The sequence below is a fragment of the Prosopis cineraria genome, unplaced genomic scaffold (assembly GCF_029017545.1).
Source record: "Prosopis cineraria cultivar Desert tree isolate PC_DT_omini unplaced genomic scaffold, ASM2901754v1 PC8, whole genome shotgun sequence".
Classification (NCBI taxonomy): domain Eukaryota; kingdom Viridiplantae; phylum Streptophyta; class Magnoliopsida; order Fabales; family Fabaceae; genus Prosopis; species Prosopis cineraria.
In genome coordinates, this window is record NW_026555339.1 from 2,623,732 (window position 1) to 2,647,618 (window position 23,887).

Consider the following 23,887-nt stretch of genomic DNA (forward strand, 5'->3'; position numbering starts at 1 on the left):
TTTACGGGAGAAGCGTGAATGTGAGAGGAGAGCCAACGAGGAGGAGCAAAAGAGTGGGGTAAGAATAAGAATTAAGAATATCAAAAAGTAACAGTCCCCGCGTTGGATACAAAATTCACAAGACCTCATGATGCCACTCCCATGACAAGGTTCCAAAAGCACAAAAGGCCCTTTCCCCCTTCTGCTCTTCCTCCATCAAGAAGCCCCCCCTGAGTCAGACCCTTTTGGGAACAGAGCGAGAGAGGGAGACAGAGGCGCTTTGCATTGTTTTGTGTCAGCAAGAACACACATTACAATGTCTATCTCCGCCTCCTAATTGTAACAGTAACATCAGCCTCAGCACACGCTCCTCCTCAACGTACACACCCACAAACGCCATGCCCATCCCCTAACTCCCTCACCCGCCCCAAAAACCTCTCTGCTTCCTCCTCCTCCAACAATGGCAACAACAACGGCTAGTTTTTTGTGCTTCTTGCTTGCGTTGGCCTCTTTCTTGTGCCGTGTTGAGTCCTTGTCGGAGATCGGAGCCTTAACGGCTTTCAAGCTTAGCCTCCACGACCCTCTCGGCTCCTTGGACGGCTGGGATCCCTCCACGCCTTCCGCTCCTTGTGACTGGCGTGGCGTCTCGTGTTCCAACAACCGAGTCCGCGAGCTTCGCTTGCCTCGCCTTCAACTAGCTGGCCCGCTCTCGGATTCCCTCTCCAACTTGCCGCAACTTCGCAAGTTAAGCCTTCATTCTAACAACTTCAATGGCTCCATTCCTCCTTCTCTCTCCCAGTGCTTGCTTCTGCGTTCCGTTTATCTTCATAATAACTCTCTTTCCGGCAAACTCCCCCCGGCTCTTCTCAACCTCACCAACCTTCAAATCCTCGATGTTGCTCACAACTCTCTTTCGGGCCGAATCCTCGGAGATTTTTCGAACTCTCTTCTGTTCCTTGATTTGTCATCGAATGCATTTTCCGGTGATATTCCGGCGAATGTTTCGTCAAAATCTCAGCTACGACTCATCAACTTGTCCTACAATCGGTTCTCTGGCAGAATACCAGGCACTGTTGGAGTTCTGGGACTGCTTGAGTATCTTTGGCTGGACTCCAACCAGTTGTATGGGACTTTGCCTTCGGCTCTAGTTAACTGCTCTTCTCTTGTGCACCTAAGCGCCGAAAACAATGCGCTTTCCGGTTTGATTCCGTCGACTATAGGGACGATGCCGAGACTTCAAGTGCTGTCGTTATCGTCGAATCAACTTTCGGGATCGGTCCCCACTTCTCTGTTTTGCAATGTCCACTTGGTCAATTCTTCTTCGCTGAGAATCGTTCAATTAGGCTTTAATACACTCACGGGCATTCCCGAGCCGCCAAATGCAAGATTTGTCAATGTTTTGGAGATTTTAGAGCTTGAAGAGAATCATATTCGCACTGCATTTCCCTCCTGGTTGACAAATGCGACGTCGTTAACAACTGTTGATATTTCCGGAAACTACTTTTCTGGTATTTTGCCGGTGGATATTGGGAATTTATTGAGGCTAGAGGAGCTGAGGGTGGCAAACAATTCATTATCTGGTGACATCCCTCGTGAAATTGTGAAATGTGCTTCGTTACAGGTTCTTGATCTTCAAGGAAACCGATTCTCCGGCCCCATTCCTTCATTTCTTGGCCAACTGAGGAACCTCAAAATGTTATCTCTGGGCGATAACCTGTTTACTGGTTCTATACCCACGAGTTTGGGAACACTTTCTGAACTCGAGTTGTTGAATTTGAGCGATAATGAACTAAATGGGGTTATACCCCAAGAATTAATGCGATTGGGTAACATGAGTGCTTTGAATCTCAGTAATAATAAATTTTATGGCCAACTTTCGTCTGCCATCGGGGACTTGACAGCTTTGCAGGTTATGAATTTGAGTCATTGTGGGCTTTCAGGACGGATTCCTGCTAGTGTCGGAGGCTTAATGAAACTAACAGTGCTTGATTTAAGTAGGCAAAATCTTTCAGGTGATTTGCCAATCGAGCTTTTCGGATTACCAAGCCTTCAGGTTGTTGCTCTTCAGGAGAACCACTTATCTGGAGGTGTTCCAGAGGGTTTCAGCAGTTTAGTTTCTCTACAACATCTCAATATCAGCTCCAATGTCTTTGCTGGTGAAATTCCAGCTACTTATGGATTTCTTCGGTCGTTACGTGTTTTCTCTGCGTCTCAAAATCATATTTCTGGTAAACTACCATCAGAGATTGGTAACTGTTCTCAGCTTGAAGTGCTCGAGCTTCGCTCAAATCGTTTACATGGTTACATTCCTGGTGATATCTACCGTCTAAATAGCTTAAGGTTCCTTGATTTGGGAGACAACAAGTTAACAGGAGATATTCCGGCAGAATTATCCGAATGTTCTGCTTTGACTTCTCTCCTCTTGGATGCCAATCAACTAACGGGTCAAATACCAGAATCCTTGTCAAGTTTATCAAACCTGACTGCGTTGAATCTCTCCTCAAATCAACTGAGCGGAGAGATTCATGGAAGCCTGTCACTCATACCTGGTCTGAAGTATTTAAATCTCTCTAGAAATAATCTCGAAGGCGAGATTCCAGAAATGCTGGGCTCCCGATTCAAAGATCCTTCTATATTTGCAATGAACGGCAGGTTATGCGGAAAGCCGCTGCATAGAGAATGTGCGAATGTAAGAAGGCGAAAGAGGAAGAGGCTAATAATATTTATAGGTGTGGCTCTGTGTGGAGTATGCCTTCTGGGATTATGCTGCTGCGGCTATATTTATAGCCTCTTAAGGTGGCGCAAGAAGCTGAGAGAAGGGGTAACAGGAGAGAAGAAGAAGAAGAGCCCTGCTCGTTCGAGTTCAGGAGCAGACAGACGTCGAGGGAGTGGTGAAAATGGAGGGCCAAAACTAGTAATGTTCAATAACAAGATCACTTATGGCGAGACACTAGAAGCCACTAGACAATTTGATGAGGAGAATGTGTTGAGCAGAGGAAGATATGGCCTTGTGTTCAAGGCCTCGTACCCAGACGGAATGGTGCTCTCGATCCGTCGTCTCCCGGATGGGTCCATCGAGGAGGGAACATTCCGTAAAGAAGCAGAATCATTAGGAAAGGTGAAGCATCGGAATTTAACAGTATTGCGTGGCTATTATGCAGGACCACCAGACGTGAGGCTGCTTGTTTATGACTACATGCCCAATGGAAACCTCGGGACGCTTCTTCAAGAAGCATCTCAGCAAGATGGCCATGTACTGAATTGGCCGATGCGTCATCTCATCGCACTAGGCATTGCTCGAGGGCTAGCCTTCCTGCATTCAGTCTCAATAGTTCATGGCGATGTGAAGCCTCAAAATGTTCTGTTTGATGCAGATTTTGAAGCTCATTTATCAGAATTCGGGCTAGACAGAATATCAATTGCAACCCCAGCAGAAGCGTCGTCATCGTCCACTCCCATCGGATCGTTGGGGTATGTATCACCGGAAGCAGCATTAACAGGGCAAGCGACGAAGGAGGCCGACGTGTACAGCTTTGGGATAGTACTGTTGGAGATACTGACGGGGAGGAAGCCGGTGATGTTCACGCAAGACGAAGACATTGTGAAATGGGTGAAAAGGCAATTGCAAAAAGGACAGATATCGGAATTGCTGGAGCCTGGGTTGCTAGAGCTAGACCCGGAGTCCTCGGAATGGGAAGAGTTCTTGTTGGGGATCAAAGTGGCTCTTCTATGCACAGCACCAGATCCTCTTGATCGGCCGTCCATGACTGACATTGTTTTCATGCTCGAAGGTTGCCGGGTCGGACAGGAGATCCCATCGTCAGCCGATCCGACCGCGCTACCTTCCCCTAATTGATGATTTCTACTTCTTTTTTTTTTTTTCCTTTTTTCCGGAAAAAAAAATGGTGAAAGTAACGGGATTTTTTCGAGTTAATCATGGTAATCTACTGCGGTTCATGTAGAGAATTGTTTTTCGTACTGAATTTAAGCTCCTTTGTTCGCCCCAGTGACTTTTTATTCTTGTCGAGTTAAGCTTTGACCCGACGGCGCTGTTCGCTGCTCTGGTCAAATGGTTATCCGAAATTCCGTGCGGGCGAACCTGAAAGGTTGTTCCCGCCAAATGAAGGATATCGAATGGGGCGGTGCCACGTGTCGAGACAAGAGGGTAGAGGAAAGTAACCGTTAATATGAGTCATCGATAAAGGGTGATGGGGCATCAGAGTCCGTGAATCTGCCGAATCAGAAATGCTATCTTTCATAAAAAAATTTCTGAGAGCAAAAGGACAAAGCACCCAGATTCTCTCGAGGAACTATTGTTTTTTCTTTTCCCTTTTCTTTTTAAAGTAATCAACTTGAACTATTCAATATTGAGGCTCATCTCTGCAAGAAATAAACAATATGCCGCTGGCCGGAAAACTGTATGAACTGTGACTCCCACGCTTTTTTTGTTTATTGCCTCATTTTTTGGGGGCCTGCGTTTATTGACTCGTTTGACATTCAGAGCTTTGGATTTATAAGTTAAAAAATAATTGGAAGTGCAAAACTAAGACTTTACAACCACTCGTGCGATGTGTGGTGCTAAAATTTAAAAAACACAGATTAAAAAGTATCTTTGAATTAAAATTATAAAAATATTGGTATTTTGATTATCTATCTTATTTAAATCTTTAAATTGTGGTTTAGTTCATCCAATATATTGCTCTAATACTTTGAATTGCTAAATATGTTCATTTAATTCTTATCGGAATTTCTTACACCACTCTTAACTTGCTTTGTCTCACTTTTTTGAAAATTATTATGCGTTCGTAGTGAAAATTTTCTTATTTTATCATTTATTACCGTTATTGTTGGTGGAAAAAATGTTGTGTAGATGCATGAGAGCTAAGCTCAGTTATAAATTGAAATCAAAATCAGGTCAGGGTAGAAAGAGCTCAGATCATGGCAAATCGAACTGTCATAGCATGATGTCATCATCGTCCTCTCGACACAGTTATGAAATTAAGTCGGGACTAAATTTAAATCTTGAAAATCTATGCCATTAAGATAAAAAGTGAGGGGGGGGAACTTTCGTGCTTAAACAAAAAGGAGCGAGTTATTTAGTCATAGATTAAAACCAAGAAATCAATTTCAAGATTTAAAATGAAGTCGTGAAACAATTTCGCAGATAAGGCCAGCAAAAATCGTGAGAAACGAGCGTTGCTTAAGATAGATACCATTTCCTCAAGCATTTTCACATCTACGTCACAGTGTAGTTAGATTATTAGATTAATAGCAACTTTCCATCGTCTCCCAAGCAAAAAAAAAAAAAAAAAACAAGGCTGCAATGGAATAAATAAATATATAGCGAGAGACGGACGCACAGGAGTCAAGGCGCTGCATTGACCTGCACGTGGACCCAAGTCACGTCGCCCGTCGCTGTGGCTCCAAACTTGTGAATCAATTATGTGAGAGCTAAGAACTCAGGATGTATATTGTATGCTATGCTCACTAACACGGGAAAAACAGGGAGGGGTTAATGCGGGTGTGAATATTGAATAGGCTTTTTATTATTATTTTTTGAAAGTTTAAAAATTGATTACATCTTTCATACACTTTGCAAATTATTGCAAAACATAAAAAATTAAGTCACATTTTCTTGAATAGTATAATTTATGGAAAATTTTACATCTAATATGATATTTATTCTGGTAAAAAATAGAGCAAATTATAACAAAATCTTTTTAAATTTTACAAATGACAATATGTTCTTTCAAAATATCATAATTTTATTTAAGTTTTTAAAAATTTCTGTATCAATAAATTTTAAAATAAAAAAATTATTTTATATTAATTGAAAATAACAAGTTCTATTCACATTTTTTATTTAAAAAATAATAACTTTTATTTTATAAATCAAAAGAATTAAATAAAAAATTATAATTTATCAGATATACTTTTTATATTAAAATAATAAGCTCCGATCATAACTTTTATTTAAAAAATAATAATTTTTACTCAAAAATTATAAAAATTAACTAAAAAATTACATTTATCAATGAAGATTCAATAGTCTTTTTATTTTAAAATTTATTATTATAAAAATTCTTAAGGACAACTTTAATGAAATTATAATATTTTAAAACGTTGGATTATCTTTTATATAATTAAGGAAATTTTATTATCATCTAAAAAAAATTGATATTTATTATACTTGACTGTTGAAATCTTTAATACCCATCGTTGCGTTTTAAATTCATTCGAACACAGAGGGGGTGCCGTACAGCATGAGTAGAGTAGCCCAGCCTATACTTGGGGTTCAATTGAGTGACAATTGAGTGAGTTCACGACAATTCAGAGATTCCAGCTAGCTGAGCTATGTCGCTGTCCTCATTAACTAGCGTGACAGTCACAAAACCAAGTACATTTTTGGTGTGACCGTATGAGGAATCATAAAGGCTCCAAAGTATGTATTACTAAAAAATCTTACATTTTCACTTCACCTCCGCAGATTTCTCACGATAGCTCATCGTTTTTTCCCCTAACCATTTAGCGAGAAACATTACACTTAATATAAGATCCCTGTAAGAAAATTTCACCATAGATGAAACACCTCTAGAAGCCTATTATTAACCTCTTCGATGACCAGTTACTTGCAACGCACTGGGAAATTTATCGTCACCTGAAAAGTCCAAACCTGTCAGTGGTGAATTCACTGTCATAAGCATACCCTCAGGAAAATGCGAGTGGAGCCGACTCTTCAGTCTCACCAAACATGTTTCAGAGATCAATAATCTTTCAAGGCGTTTTTTTTTCTTTTTTCTTTTACATAAAATAAATTGAGTATTCTTAGTTCTTACAACGTCCCCCCCCCCCCCGGGTGTGGGCAAAAATTTTCTGTAATATGTATACATACATACAAGAATAAACCGCAGCAGTGCTTCCACTTAAGAATATTGTTTTTTAACGAAGCAATAATGTCAAGACACTAATTATGACATCCGCTTCATTAAAAAATGATAATATTTAATAGGACTGCCCAAAACAATAATCCTATGCAGAAGTGAGGCCCTCAGGAAGGGATTCACTGTCTGGATCAGGTGAAAGGATCCTTCGACAAGCATAAAACACAGCTGAGTGAAAGCCAGTTGGGTTATCAATGAACACAAAGTGCCCACCCTGCAGCAAGTAACACAATTCCCTCCCTTAGATTAAATAATAGCATAATGATTCATGTTTGGGAAACGCTAAAAAGCCGTACCTGAGGAACCCTGATGATTTCACATGGAACCTTCATATGCTTACGAGCTTCTTGGGCCCCAGTGTAATCCATCCAATCCTGGAAACCATACATGAAAGTTGTTGGTACCTTCCACTCTGAGGCACTGTAACACCAAGGGAGGGAAAGGAAAACAAAACACGTTACAAACTGACACCTACCAAAATAAAAATGAAAATGAGGAAGTACAAAAAAATAATAATAATAATAATAATAACAACATTCCATATTAGAACAAGAGACCAATCCATAGATGAAGCCTTACCACACCATGTGCCCAATCTCATGTGCCCGCAGTTTACATATAGTCTTATCATCAAAAATAAAAAAATACTTGGTAAAGGTCCCTGATGTTATATTATAATCCTGGATAACTAAGTTTGCAATACCAGAGAAGTTTCAATTTGCCCCTGTTCTCAAATTTTCTTGGGGATGGAAAGGATACTGTTTATTTCTACCATACGAATCATGAAATGCGTGAACTTTCTGAGGATGCCTTTCATGTGTATGCAACAAGCATCAATATTCGTCAACCAGCAACAGGGCATGAACAAGAAGCTAAAGTGCATTCCATCATCACGATAACTTGCTTGTCGCACAACAAAATTGAATAGCCATCATCAAGCAGTACGCCATGCAGTATAAATTACAACTCTTTCACCGAAAAAAAAAATGATAGTTACAACAGTAATCTCGATAATACCGAGGACAAACTCTCTTCTTTTCTCTTGCCCCATCTCTTGTTTTTTGTTTTGTTTTCTACCCTTTTCCGAGAAGGTGCACATTATGCAGGGAAGTTCTATAAATACTAGTAAATGCAAATCCAATATCACCCAGCCACAACTACTTTATTATGCCAACATATAATGGGCAAAAAATTCATGCACAAAATAATTAAAATATATCAATGTCAAGTTATACTGCATCCTAAAGATTCCATGTCAATAGCTCCAACAAATTCCAGTTCCATGATGGCGTAACAACAAAACAGCAATTCATCCCCACAAAACCGCCATCAACAGGGAAAGGGTCCCCATTGGGCAAAAGATTTCTCCAACAGAAGCCCATCAGGATCAAGCTGACTTCAAAAAGTCGGATAATAAATACTTTTTAATCAATTACATCATGCAAAAATTTACAACTGACCAAACAGCACATTTGAACTTGTTATCATCAAAATTTTATGATTACCATACCCTGCAAACTAAATGCAATTTTATAATGCAGCTGTTTGTTGAAGAGAAAAGTGGACTTTCATATCGCTGATCTGAAATATAAGTTAAATTAAAAAAAATAGGTGGTCAGCAAACCTGTGAAGAAGGGGCATCCTAGCAAACGCTCCAAAAGAAAAAATATATTTTAAGCACAGCTCTCCGCTAGCTTTGGCTGCTACGGTATGGTAAAAATAATCTTCAAAACGAAGAAATCAACAATTAGAATGCACTCTGATATTGAAACAATGTGTCAATATAGTATCGAACCATACCCGTCAGCAATCTTGATTCCTCTTCAGTCAATACTTCACCAGTTGAATGTGTACCGAACCTAGCACTTGTATACTTGCGGACTATATCAGGACCCCAGGGACCTAACCCTCTACAACAAACATATAAAAAGATATATTCTACAATGACAACATCTAATAAAATTTTCATTATACCCAAATAAAATATAAAAGAACTATGATAATGTAACTAAGTAAATCAAGGGGTGAACAAAACTGGAGTTATAGGGTATCAATCCATGTTGCATGGTTCACAAAAAGGAAGTCCAATGGAACACAAAACAGGATTCCCTCGACAAGTACTTAAACAGGAGTCAGTCCAACATCTCACAGCCTCAGTCTCCCAACCCGAAAATTTAATTTAAATATATATTGTTTGCAATAGCCAACCCCAACAGTAAATTCCCCATGAAGATTAATGTTAATGAATAAAAGAGTGTCCATGGTTCAGTAATGATTCATACCCATATCTAACTAATGGAAAATATGAGTACTTCAGTAACACCACCATTAGAACAGATTAACCTAAAGATATAAAGAAATGGATTACATTACCTTGAAATATAAACTGAATTTCCAAGGATGGAATTTATTTTATTCATCAAGAAGACTTTAAGATTTGGGTGAGTTACGTGAGTAAATGCATCCATAGTTGCATTTATTCCAATTTTCTTTTTTCGACTAAGATATCCTTCATGAGAAAAGTACACTAGCAGGCCCTACAGCTACAACAACAAGCCTTATCCCAAGATTTGTGTAATGGCCACAAAACTGAGAAGATTGTATAATTTACTCTATTCTATTTGAATAGTCAGGTACAATAATCAAACAGCCTTCCAGAAGCCAATCCGCTGGACGAAGCAAAAGACTGTAATATTGTAGAAACATGAGATTTGACAAGAAAAGGAAAAGAACTCAATTTTGTTTTGCTAAAGTAAACCGAAAAGTAAAAAGAAAAATTCGTGCAATATCTATCATATTGTAATTATTACTCAACTATTTTTATCTCTTTTAATATTTTTTAAGAGTAGGGTCATGACCATTTTTCGCCAACCAAATCATTTTTTTCCATTTCATCCCATCCTTTGCTCCTTCATATAAGTTGTCTAAAATTTTAAAAATATGCCACGCACATAAAAAGTGGATCATAAGGGCAACTAGGTAATTTTACCTGACAAGTTTTTGAGGTGTAAAATTAGACTCCCAAAGATGGTTCATGAGTGCTCCTTTCCATGTTGCTCTAAACTTTGTAAACCACTCAGATTTGGCATCTGATTCTGATGAAAATCCAGCAGGTCCCACCAAGATCAAGTGTTGTACGTGCTCAGGGTGCTATATTTAGATAATTAAATTATACATCAGAATATTTATAATAACAAACAACAAAAATGCCGGTAATTAACATTAGAATGATATAAGGGATGACATTCACCTTGATGGCATATTTAGCAGCAACATAACCACCAAAAGAATGTCCAAGTAGTATAAAATTGGTTAGATTTTTAGCTTTTCTCCATTCCTCAAAAGAATCAATAAACCATGCCTCAGTTTCTGTAATGCCAACAACAAGTTATAAGTAGTTGCTAGAGTACTTTTCAGTTTCAGTAACATATAGGTCGTTCCTCTTCCAGAGTAAATCTAGAATTCATCCTATCTGTTGACAATATTATTATTTTACATGACTAACCTTCTGTGCTTCTGCATGTAAAGTCAGGCCTGCTTGATCCGCCCCAACTGCAGAAAAAAGTTTCGAGGGAGGAAATGAGATCAATTAACAGGCCTCAACTATACACCACATCTCCCCTCAAAAGGACTTGATGATTAAAATGAGGTTGTAAATGGCCTAAATAAGGACTTCAAGTTTTTCATGTCAATTTCCTTTTCCAACTTCAATTTTTTTGTCGGTTTCCTTTACCTTTCCTAGGTTAAAATGAAGCATAAGACGAAAAAACACATTATACGTTCAGGTATGGAGTTTTTTGGACAAAAGACATTAATCAACTACCAGAAAATTTTAGGGTCGAGAGAAGCAAGGCTCACCCAAGTTGATCAATAGCAATGACTCTGAAACGACTGGCAAGTGCATCAAAATTACGGAAAAAGAAACCCTGGGAAGCACCATATCCATGAACCATTACAAGCGTAGGAGAATTTTGTGTGCTCTCAAATGTTACAGTGTTGATAAACCTTGGCTCATCGCTTGACGAACGAAACCACCTAACTTTCGACCCAGGTGGACCAGAGCCTATATTAACCAATTCTTGAACATAAGGAGTCCTGTAAAAGAAGCCATAACAATCATAAATGAATGTTCCCCGGGGGGGGGGGGGGGATGTAAAATATGCCCCCGGTATAATGCAATTAATATAAAACAAGCAAACGAATCATGACAGTTAAAGGATCACTTCATTTGAAAAATTGACTGAGTCCGGAACTACTTTTTCCTGTAATTCATGGCCACCTCCGAATAAGTCCATCAACAAAACATTAACGGTTAAGAATATCTCCCGAACGAAAGTAGACAAATGCATGATAGTAACGGAAAACCCTGATATTAGAATTTTCAAAGGGAATCACAGTTTTAAATTTTTAGAAAAACCCAAATTTTCTGCGGTGACTGTTGCCGATAAAAGTTAGGGTTTCGGAAGAACAAATGAAGAAAATGATTACTTGACAACGGAGAGAAGGCGCTTCTCGGCATCGATGATGTGATGGGTGGAAGTAGGAATCCAGCGAAGCACAGAAGGCCAGAAGCGTCTAGTTTTTGCAGAAGTAGCAGAGGATCCTAGGTCGGCCGTCTTGATCTCTTCGGCCATTCTTGATATTGAACTTGACCAGCGATACCGAATCACGGTCATAAAACGTCAACGATATGAAGATGCTGCTATCAGACTACTAGGATCTAAATATCCCACCAGGAACTTGGATTTGTTCCCGGCAATTCAAAGTCAGAAAGCATAAATCATAATCGGTGGATTGCGCTCCACGCTACAACAAAATTTGACCATTGAAGAAGAGAAGTCTGCAGAAGTTGAGATTTAAAAAAAAAAAAAACCAGCGCTGAAATTAAACATATATAGTCGGCGAATATTGAATATAAAAAAGTCAGGGATATCAAAACGAAATTTACATGTTTTTATGCCTTTTGGTCCCTAAAAGAGGCCCGAATGACTCTTGCTGACGTGCGCAGTGACATACTTTCGTAATTCATCGAGATCGGAAGATGCGGAGGAGCCTCCGATCTATTCACTGAAAGATGCGAGGCTATGCAAAAATTGCAAATGAATAGAATATGCAACCTGCTTCTACGGAGAGAAAACCTTATTTAATATATTTGGCACTGGGTTCATGTAAGATTAAATAGTAAAACGACAACAACAACAATGATAAATTATTTAGAGTATATTTGGATACAGCTTCATAATTAATTGTGGCTCTCAAACTCACCCATTATAATAGATGCTATTTAAAGTTTCATCTAAGAATTAATTATTTTGAAGTTCTGTTTTGATTATCAATTTTGTTCAATTGAAAACTTAACACATCGTTAATTTACATATATCTAGACTCTGAAGTCTCTATTTCATCCACATAAAATTCATTACTGTGATTAAACTGCTCCCTCTAACATATTATCACTTATTTATTTACAAAAACAGTTAAAAGAACGGCACTAGTGACTTCTAAATCATGGTAATGCAGGTTGTAGCGGTGAGGAAAAGGGTCGCAAATAACCTGTTTACATAAGCCAGGAAAGAACGACGACGACCAAGTTGATCGAAATTAGTGAAAACACAGATGTTTAGCTACAAGAAATTGAATTACAAAGTATCCGAAGATGTTAATGTAGAAGGAGAGATGTTTAGGAGGAGTACAAAGGAAATTAGCTAATTTTGTGATTCAACATAGGCCACACGGACTCTGCAAGATTTTTGTGGCTGATATAATATTGGTTTGTTACCTACCCTTCAGTGAATAATGTTGTCCAATCCCTCCCCCAGCAAAAATTGGAATACATGAATTTCCAAACATTTTGCATCGTTATATAATACGAGCATGTTTTCAAATAACAGCCAAAAGGAATATTGTAAGCTTCTGTCAGACTTGAGAACAGAGATGATGGGATGGGATGAAACAATTGCATATAGGAACACCGCATCAAGAAATACATCACAAGACGATTTTCTTCCCGGATTTGTTGGCCTCGGAGATAGCTTCACTGAAAACAGAGCCATCCTTCATGATTTATACTGTTAAGTCTTTTATTAATGAAAAGAAACACGCCAGCAATCTAAAATTACAATTATTAGACTAGAGCTAAAATAGCTACCATGCAAGTGTTGATGAATAGACAATAATAATAGACACACTAGCATGAGAAACACAAGGCAATTGCATCGTAAATGGCCCGATCAACCTCGGAAGCCAAGTGGAACAACGTAAAACCAAAACGGCAAAGATGGAAATTGTCTTATGGTGTTGGAATTGCAATAAACAACATATCAACGTAAAACCAAAACGGCAAACATGGAAATTGTCTTATGATGTTAGAATTGCAATAAACAACATATCACATAGAAAGAATAGACGAATCACAGGCATCCTTTATTGACGTGTGTAATCTTTCATTTCACCCTACCTCGTAATACACCAGCAGCTTTAGGCAATAAACACAGCGTGCCAAATCTATTGCATACTATGAATTATTTTTAACAACTGATCAAAAGTAGGAACCTAAAAGAGCAATCTTTGGATAACTTCATGCCCTCAAACAATTAACCGTACAAATAAAAAATATTTATGAAGTCAAATAATGTCTTTCTAATGAAGACACACACCCCCATTCAATAAAATGAGGGTCTCAAATTGTCAACCCTCAAAGGCACTGATGTACCGAATCCTTTGATGCATGTCATCAGGAAAATTCAACTGATGTTTTAATTGAACCTCTTCATAGAAATAGAAAAATCTCTTTTTATTGAATACTTCTCCGTCAATATTTTGGTTAGATTTGCCTAAAATGTTTACAAAAAGCCTACTTAAGTTGGACTACAATGACTATTTGTTTCTTGAGTTATGCATTTGAGAACATGCCCTTGACCATCAAGATCGTGAGAAGTGGGAAGATGAAATAAATTTTAGCAACCCTTTCTCAAAAGTACAAAGTGCTACATCCTAAGAGCTCTCACCTGGCAGTCCATTGTCTTGTCTCTGTCAAACAATTAGCCCACAAAGGAGCGGAAGTTTATGTGTTGAACAGTTTTTTTTTTTGGCTTGAGCATCCAACAGAGGTTCATTGTTGAAGAAAAGAAAAGGCCAGGAATGTAAGAAGCACATCTAAGGGTCCAGTTCATTAAATGTCACCGGCCGTGAGAAAAATCATGACAAAAATTTCAAACTGTCCACTTGGCAACCAAGAAACTCAAGACTTTTGAAGTTTCAGAACTTCCAGAAATTTGGCTTTCAATCAGGAGATTATGTTACTTGAATGTCAAAACTTGGAAGTAAGTTTAGCAAGAACGTAAAGAATATAGGATAGATTGGTAACCATTAATGACAGAGAACACGTGCCTTACTCTTTCACTTAATTCCTTGAAACACGTGAACAACCATGGCTTCCTTTGCATTTGCTGCTTGTTATATCACTTGAATTTGAAACCCAAAAATGTCAGTAATGGAAAAGGCCTAGACCGCTAGAGGCTTTAAAGACCACATTCCAATGATTTATATTTTAATATTTTATTGCTTATAACCTCTTACCTGGCCAAACAATTAGGAGCAATCTTGTACATGGAAAGAAGCTCTTAAAAATTTCAAAAAAGTGTTATCCCATCATGTTTTCGTTGAGAGTCAAACCCAAGACCTCCCACTTACTAAACAGGTGCTCTAACCAGCTGAGTTGTGAGAGCCAATTGCAAGATTTCTGCACAATATTATATTGACTTTTAATTATAAGTGAATCCATCATCTTCCGATTCCTTTGCCATTTTTAGGAAAATCGAGCACCAAAACTTTTTGTGGCCTTCTATAAGAGATACGATAGATTGAAATTAAATGACATGGGGACGTAACCGAGGTGCATTGTAAAATTTGGCTCAATCTTTTTCATAATTTGGTCCCAAATGTAAGAGTTATTTTCGCCAAAGCCAAAAATATCATTTTATTAAATCAAAAAGTTAAAGATTATTCATAATAAGGTCCAGAGTCTTAAAAGATCTCCAAACACAATAAATTTCTAATGCAAAAGTACAGCACGCCCGACATAAATATGAGTAGAAGATATTTAAAATAAGACTAATCATTACGAAATTTAAATTTCACCCCCCCCAAATTATGTCAACATAACTGCATTGAAACAACAATATACTAAAAAAGAGAGTCCCAGTAGGCTAAGCAAGATGGAAGATATGATAAGTGGTATTTTGTCTTAACATCCCTGATATGTTGAATGGCTCCTCTTTCGTACATCCTTGAAGCTCCACGCAAGACTGCCCCAACAAATCAATCATTTTAATGTGTCTCAGAAATATTTGACTATATATGCTTTGATCAAAAAGTTATTCCTTGTGAGCAAATATTAGTCCGGTTAATAATAATTTAATCTACAATCTATGAAATTGTGAGATTAAATCTTATTACTGATATAAATACCTAGTTGATAAGTGATTTGTATTATAAGTATTTTTATAAATGCAATTTTAATTTAGAGACATGCCATAATTCTGGCAAGCCTTTAAGATTAAACTCCCTTAACTTTGATATCACCAACAACAAAAAAACTTGGTTTGAAAGGTGAAAGTTGACAATAATAATCAAGCAATAAACATAATTCATTGTTCGAATGGTGTTACTAGCAAGTCACTCTCAACATTAGGATGCAAGTCACAAAGGAAGTTTGAAATTTGGCAATATAATCACAAAGGTTTTGCTGATTATTTTTCCATTTGAAATGATTCAATTTAATGACCAACACACCATTATCGTTAGTAGCCACATGCAGCAAGCAAAGCAAGTGTTGATTGTAAAGGAAAGGAAGATGCCTTGACTAGGGCGCAAGAAGGTGCATGGCAGATTGACAAGTAGGGTGGATCAATCGGAGATGGAACTTTTCCATTGAGGCTTAGCAAGCAAAGGCACATGAGTCATAACACAACCAAATGCCAGCTTGCCTTTGAAGACTTAAAGCTTACACCTAAACAAGAATATATGCCTATTGATCATTAATTTATCTCCCTCATTTCTTCCTGGACAAGTTAATCCATGTCAATTTAACTAGCTTCACCATTTCCTGTGCCTCATGCTGTCTAATCATAGTAAAATTTTATTATTACCTAATCTAATTCAAGCTACCATGATTGATCTCAAGCCATATGAACTCTATATAATCTTTTATGTGCATAAATTTCAACACATGCATTTTGATTATTTTTCTCTAGCTTGGTAATTTCATCTTTTTATTTCACTCATAAATTATCATAATCTTGTTCATTATGGGATGCATGGCATCCTTTTTACTAGTATGTTGTAATTAAATTAGCCCTCATAGGTTAATTGGACAACGAGTTCCAATTAATCAATCAGTCTCTTTGAACATGCCATCGAGTTTAGTTGGTCTTAATTAATTTTTAAATCTAAGCATAGGAATGACAGAGTTCTTGACGAAAATTATTGGTGCTAAGATAATTGTCGGTGTGATGTTTGCGTGTAAAAAAGCAGGTGACAAGTTCCTTTGTGTGTATAGGTATGCAATTTTTTTTAGCAGGGCACAGCAATTAGCAAATTAAAAAAAGGTGAGAGAATCGAATACTAAATATATGCAAAATTAAGGACATTATGATTAAATATCATTATATTTCACTTCAGATTAGACTAGTATATATTTAACAAGTTTATTACATGATAATTTCGACAGAGGGATAGATTATTAGTTACCACTAAAAAATAAGATAATGATCAATTATGTCTATTAGTGCGTAAAGCTTGTCAAGCATAACTTAATTAGTAGAAAATTCCCTCATACTGTCTAAAAGAAATCTCAAAGCACAGATAACTCACAATTAAAGATTGAGATTGCTAGACCTTTCAACATACCCTAACATTAACTTCACTAACATCCCATTAAGGATATATAATTTGACATTTTTTCAACTCCCTGTTCTTCTACTTGTAATATTATTAAGACCTAACTTGGAAGGAATGAGGGAAAATGCTCATCGAAGGCACATAGCAATTGAAAAAGCAAAGAATGAAGAGACAATGGTACATATGTGAAATAGGCTCGTGTCATGCGAGTTATATCTAGAGAGCGAGAGCTTGCCATAGCTGAAAGATGCCTTTCTTGCAAAACGATTCTTTCCTATTGAGTTTTGTCCTGGCCTGTCCTAGTGGGTGTAAAAGTGTGATAAAGTGGTAAATATTTTGCAAAATAAAGCCAAAAGAAAAAAGCTACCATTGATGTTTTTAACATACTAGGAGGAAACTTGAGGCAGCACTAGGAGAGAACTGTTGCTGCCCTTCTGAGATTAAACTCAGAGTCTATGACCAAAGATGATAAAGGTGTTTGGTCTACACGCTTGTTAAAGAACATGGACCCCACCTCAGATGCCATAGATCTCTAAAGAAAGAAGCAAAGAACCAGATGGTTCACATTTTCAAACTACATATTATCAAGATTAAGAGTATAAATGTCTTAATTGTAAGAGTTATACATAATATCGATTGTGTCACAAGTTAATTAGTGAGTATTTAAGCCTAGATAGCCTGAGCTGCCCAAGGCATCACTTGAATCCAAACAATCTAGAAAGTACAAAACACAAGTAGCCTTTCTTCTTCTTGCTCGTTTTCTCTTTCGCCACCTCTTTTTTGCCACCTTATTATCTCTCACTAAAGTCAGTAATGGAGGATGGCAGCTTCTATAGAACAGCATTAGCATCGTGGCCTTGCACATGCAATTACTCCACCACGATCATGTCATCATTTTCAACCTCACTGACTTTGGCCTCTCTAACTTATCCCTTCCCAACGGCAAATGCTGGCAAAACCACAGAGAGCTAATCATCAAAATAGATTGCACAATTCACACCCTCAAGTACGACGTCACTTCCAACTCTTTCCGCCCTCTCTTTGTCCAGACTAATGTTTGGTGTTCCTCCAGCTCCATCGCTCTAAACGATCTTCTCATCTAGATAGGTGGCTTCAATGATGGGGAACATGCAGTTCAGATGATTAGTCCTTGCCCCAATTGTGAATAGGAAGAAGTTGACGGCAGGCTGGTGGAGCGAAAGTGGTACTCCACCAATCATGTTCTTCCAAACAGACGTTAGATTATAGTTGATGGCAGAAGAGCATTCAATTATGAGTTTTATCCTAAAACAAATGCTAGAAATAGTTACAGTCTACCGTTTCTAGTACAGAACAATAATGCTAGTATAGAGAACAACTTGTACCCCATTGTCTTTTTTAACGTGGATGGCAACCTGTTCATCTTCGCTAACAATCGAGCCATCTTACTAGACTAATACAATAAGAAGAAGGTGGTCAGGACCTACCCATAAATACCAAGTAGAGATCCCAGGTCATATCCCAGTGCAGGCTTGACAGTGTTATTACCTTTGAAGAATTTACAGGCTAATAGTGTCAAAGTAAAGGTTTTAATTTATGGTAAAGCCCGAGAGGTTTGTATGAGCAGACCAACGAAGGAAAATTTCTTCCTGCCTTGAATGCTTGTACTTAGATCAAGATCACTGACCTGAATCCACAGTAGGTCACAGAGACCGTGCCCAGATTTAGACTCATGAATGACATGGCAATACTTCCTAACAGTAACATTTTAATCATCAATAGAGCGGCTTTAGGGATTGCTGGATGAAAAGTAGGTCATAAAGCAGTGTTGAACCTATTCTGTATAAAACGAATAGCCCAGTGAGGTCTCAGTTTAAATTGCAAAACCCGACTAATATTCCATGGATATACCACTCCACAGGTGTTCTACTTCACAATGGAATGGAGTTCAGATTTGAGGTATTTTCACCAACGTATTTAGAGTCTAGATTTAATAATGTTCATCCAAAAATTGCGTCTCCTTCTTCTCAAGCTAAACTCAAGTATGGTCAGAAGCTGAAGCTAAGGTTTCAGGTGACAGCAACATTAGTTTAAAATATGGTATCGGTGATGATGTTGTTACCGACATTTAACACATACTCATTCTCCATGAATTAAAGGATGCTGGTGCTAGAGCCAAGAAGAGTGACAAATCTGGGAAGACCTGTGTCTGAAGTTGAGGTCACCACGCCACCTTTAGCTATTCTTACTCCTCTTGGTTACTACAAGCTATTCGTGATCCATTAAGAAATTTCGAGCAACGGCATCTGGGTATAGCTAATTTGATTTTTTTGTCACCTGTCAACAAAAATACTGTTTATGATTTTGATTCTATTCATGTGTTGATACCCTTGATTAATTAATAGCATATACATAATAATACATCATTGGTTTTTCTCCAGCCTTCACGTGAAAATTAGAGTGAGTAGACGTGTAAATTACAAGAAGCTGAGGTTTGTTCTTTCGTATTAAAGCTCCAGTGTGTTAGTCTCTTCTTCGTGGCTTGTATATGAACATAATGCTTGTCACTTGATATTAATCAACATCAAGAAGGATAGGAATGTAATGAAGCCGTGGTAAATTTTCACGTTATACTGAATCAATAGGTCCTGGATAGAAACTTATTTGTACGTATTACTAATCTATTTCTTTGAAACCAATATTGATCCTAATTAGCTTGAAACACAATAAGCGCTTAAATTGTTAATTTTTTTTAGCCAAATTAAATCCATAATATTTAGCTCGACTTAATTGATCAAAATGAAAAAATAGAGCAAATGATATTGCTTTTTAGTTATTCATACTCTATTTTTCTCTGTCTAGCATTTGCTTTGGCTAGTTAGTTTCCCTTTAATTCCTATTCATAGGCCTTTTTTCGTGGTTCAGAGAACCAGGCAAGTATTATGTTTTAGCATCTATCGAAACTATTGAGTTGCTTAATCAAAAATTAAAGATTATTTAAGAACATAGTAAGAATTAAATAAAAAATAGATGCGATAAGATAATCAAAAATTAAAACAGATCATTGGGACTAAATAAATATTATTTTTCCATAATGATGTCATAGTCATACAAAACCCCACTTCTTGTAGCAACATGCATTGGTATTCATTAGAAACGTGAAGAACTTTGGTGATGGTCACTGGAGCCTTCTAGTGTTTCGGCCATTTGGTACTGTGGACTGGGCAAGAAAGATTGTGGCCAATTTTAACGATAGTACAACAATTGCAAATATAAGGAATGCATTAACCAGAGAGAATTCATTATGAACCAAGAAATATTAAGAACAGAGTCCTAATATTTTATAGATTGCTTAATACATGCTTAAGCACAATCAAAAGATTCCATGAAGAGATATTGAAAAATGCTATTATATTTTACACACAAAACAAAAACAAAAGAAATGTTTCTACAATAACAAAGAGATGTATGCAATAATGGAAATTTAGAGTGTGAAACTATGCACGTTCGCCACAGATACGCCTGGCAAGTTAGATATCTTTAGGCATTATAGTAACCCTCTTAGCATGAATAACACATAGGTTGGTGTCCTCAAACAAACACACTAGATAAGCCTCAGCAGCCTCTTTGAGAGCAAAGACTGCATGGCTCTAAAATCTCAAATCCACCTGCAACTAAACAACACAAACTATGAGGAACAAATATAATGAGGATATAAGATCTTCACCTTTCACTCAAATTTTATCATCAACATATCATGACTATTATATTTGTCATACCTTATAGTCTTGAGCAATTTCACAAACGAGATGCTAGAAGGGTAACTTGCAGATCAACAGATCATTGCTCTTTTAGTATTTTTAAATCTCTCTAAAAATTTAAAAAATTAAAAAAATGGTTAACGATGGTGCATCCATAATTTGTAGACATGATGAGACAATTGAGTACCAGAGGGTGAAGGTTCCAAGGCAAAAGCGATGATGCCTCTTAAGACCACCAGTGGTGGGAGCAATTTTTTTTAGCCTATATATTTTAATAGGATGAAAGTATAGAAAAGGGAATTCTATATTGAAATTTTCAATCTTTATCATAAAATTACATGATTTAAAAAATAAATGTCAACCAAGAAACTTGACACTTACATTATAACGGTAGCAAGTGAAAGATGTTCAAGCTTGGTTTAAGAAAGCAATTGGAAAAGGAAGAAAAACTTTTCGACAAGCCATGCAACAAGAGGAAGGAATTAAAGAAACATTTAAAAGTATACATTGGTGGCAAGCTACTTCCTAAGAGCCTTCCCATCAGTTGACTTGCCAGTAATTTGCTTGGCACGAGCCATTGGATAGAACTTAGAAAGAAGAACACAGAAGCAACTCGAGACTAGGGCTTACAAGAATGGTGAGTGGGGGGAGAAAGTGAAGAATTATCATATTAAAGAAGGAAAGTGTAAAAAGGAAAAAGTGGATAAAGGGAGCGAGGTTAGTTATCTTATAGCAGGTAAATGGGGGGCAGTTATCTTGGAGGCATGTGTGAAGTTAGTTATTTTGGAAGTTAAGAAGGAAAATGTGGACTTAGGGACATAACCATTTGACGACATATTCTGAAAGAAAGGAACATAGGCCCTAGCGCTTTTATCTCATTGGCTATTTGGCCGTGTGCGGATTGCCAGTGATGTGCTTAATGTAATGTATACAAAATGTATGATACAACTAGGGTGAAAATAGGCTAAGTTGAACTAGACTTTAACTAAGTAAGCCTGAGCTTATATGGTAAATTAAAGGTTTGAACCTAGTCTGAAACCTATATAAAGCTTTTTTTACAACTCAGATCTGAACCTCCCGAAAGCCTGGCCTAGCTTAAAAACTCATTTAGAAGCCTATTTAAAGGCAAACCCTTCAAATAAGCTCACATTTTAGTTTTAAACGTATCAAATATACTTTAAAGCCATTAGCATGCAATGTATAATTTGATTTATCAATTACAGTGCGTAATAATTAAAGGACCGACCAACTATAATATAATACAACAATAAAGCGATAACATTAAAATATATATACAAGTATAATTTGGTTGAAAACATAACTAGAAATAAAAAAGAATAAATTGATTAAAAACTATTCGCACATAATGTGCGTGTGATGTATTACACTATATATATAAGTCGGCCTGTTAGACTTATAAGCTGAGCCTTAAAAAAATAGATCCAATTAAAAGCTCAATTTTGGCTAAAGTATATTTAATAAATAGATTAGTTTGGCCCTAAAGTAGGTCAATGTATAGGGTCTTAATAGAGGCATAACCCTAGATACAACATAAGCTCGTCATTATGCTTGTTTTGTGGGTTGAGGTTCATGACCATGTTGTTCAACTCAAGTACGAGAGAAAAAGCCCAAAGTGCTTGACATATCCCAATCCTAAATGACAATGAAATGAAATCCAAATGTTTAGAACCCTTTCTCTCGATACTCCATCTTTTGACTCTTGTCCTAATTTCCCAAGTTGGTTCGGCTTGGGCTTGAATTTCATTAGATTATATTTAAAATAAATTGATTATGTCAAATACTGAATTAGGGATAAATTCTATCAAAATCATTAACTAAACCAGTAATTATTCATAAACCTGCTCCGTTGATTTTTGTGTTTGGAGCTTTAGGGGGTTTAGCTTAAATTGATAGAAAAAGAAATTTTTACTAATCATAGTCTTATTGCTAGGTCAAACCGAAAGGAAGGGGGACAAGAACTTGATTTTTTTTTACTCCATAATTTAAATATGTGAGATTAAGTATATAAGTTTTTTTCTACATAAAAAGAGTTACTTGATACCTTTCAAGTAAAATTGCCTTAAGAATGAAAATAAATCTCAACAAGAGAGTTAGCTTCTATAATTATATTTAGTTTAAGATACGAAAAAGTTGTGAATAAAGTAAAAGAATTTAAATATTAACACGCCAAGCAATCTCACAAGAAAAGTGTAAAACCAATTAAAATGAAGATATAAGCTTGGATTATTAAACTTATTTCTTTATTAGGATTAATTTTTATGAACTTACAATAACATGTCCGTCAATATGTATATGTATGAAATGCAACAAGATTAGCAACTCATTCGAGTTATTTGAATGTAAGTCTTTCAACTTATGGGGACTGGACTCTCATGTAGGGAAAATTTCACTCAAATATGTAATCCAATCATCTCTCAAGCTTATCTAATAATGGTTAGTAATTTAAGAATTGTCAGAATTCTTGTTTCAGTCTTATGTATAATATATATCTTCTTCTCCAGCAATCCAATCCTTTAGACCCCTCTTCTAAATTAGCAAGAAAAATATCCATATGTAATGAAGTGCACGTCAGATCACAAACTTTCAACACCCACTACATCAGTCAGGGATAATTGTGAAATTGTTTTTCTCATCATCCACAACTCCCTACAAAATATCATACATGTACAAAATACCTTACCCTAAGTATTCCGAATGCTACCTTGGCATCATTCATGTGCAAGATACTTTATATATACATGATTAAATTAAAATAAACTACAATTATTAACAACAACAAAACCTTGTCTGATCAATAGATAACTTGAAAGATTTAGCGGCAGGTAAGATTTTAAAAATATTGAATGGAAGGATGAATTGCATGTCAGATTAGAATTTTTCAATAGCTATTAGATCAACCATGATAATTGTAAAATTATAATTCTCATTATCCACAAGACTACTAACAATGGCACGATGAAATCCAGAACTATCCAAAATATAAAATCAATCATTAATAAGGCAAAAACAAAAGATGAAAATAAAAATGAAATGTTGTAGAATATAGCCTAAGATCGTCCAAGCATTGTAGTATCAACAAATGAATGCAAGACTCTGCATTTCAGCCAAAAGAAAGATCTTCATCACTAGCTATAATGAATGCTAAGAAACAAAGAGAACCAGTATTAACATTCTGAGAAAACATTGACACGTTTTTCCCTTGTAAAAAATCAAGTTCAAAGAAAAGAGCATGGAAAACGTAGTAAAAAAACTGAGAGATACAGCCAAACCATAGTATTATCTAACCCCAATCAAAAGAGACAAAAT

The 23,887-nt window shown here is 36.7% G+C and overlaps 2 protein-coding genes and 1 pseudogene across 2 annotated transcripts; 1 reads left to right on the plus strand and 2 right to left on the minus strand.

Moving 5' to 3' along the window:
- Window positions 1-30: 30 nt before the first annotated feature.
- Window positions 31-4,275, plus strand: LOC129317860 (probable LRR receptor-like serine/threonine-protein kinase At4g36180). Its single transcript, XM_054962265.1, has one exon. The coding sequence runs from the start codon at window positions 440-442 to the stop codon at window positions 3,833-3,835; it is 3,396 nt and encodes a 1,131-aa protein (XP_054818240.1). The 5' UTR covers window positions 31-439; the 3' UTR covers window positions 3,836-4,275.
- A 1,970-nt stretch (window positions 4,276-6,245) lies between these two features.
- On the minus strand, window positions 6,246-12,011 carry LOC129318427 (probable 1-acylglycerol-3-phosphate O-acyltransferase). Its single transcript, XM_054963177.1, has 10 exons — window positions 11,869-12,011; window positions 11,409-11,760; window positions 10,779-11,015; window positions 10,426-10,472; window positions 10,171-10,289; window positions 9,910-10,070; window positions 8,721-8,830; window positions 8,545-8,644; window positions 7,217-7,340; window positions 6,246-7,134 (listed from the first exon to the last, which is right to left on the minus strand). The coding sequence occupies exons 2-10, from the start codon at window positions 11,594-11,596 to the stop codon at window positions 7,009-7,011; spliced, it is 1,212 nt and encodes a 403-aa protein (XP_054819152.1). The 5' UTR covers window positions 11,597-11,760; window positions 11,869-12,011; the 3' UTR covers window positions 6,246-7,008.
- An 8,285-nt stretch (window positions 12,012-20,296) lies between these two features.
- LOC129318320 (histone H3.3-like) lies at window positions 20,297-21,138 on the minus strand (annotated as a pseudogene).
- Between the last annotated feature and the right edge of the window lie 2,749 nt (window positions 21,139-23,887).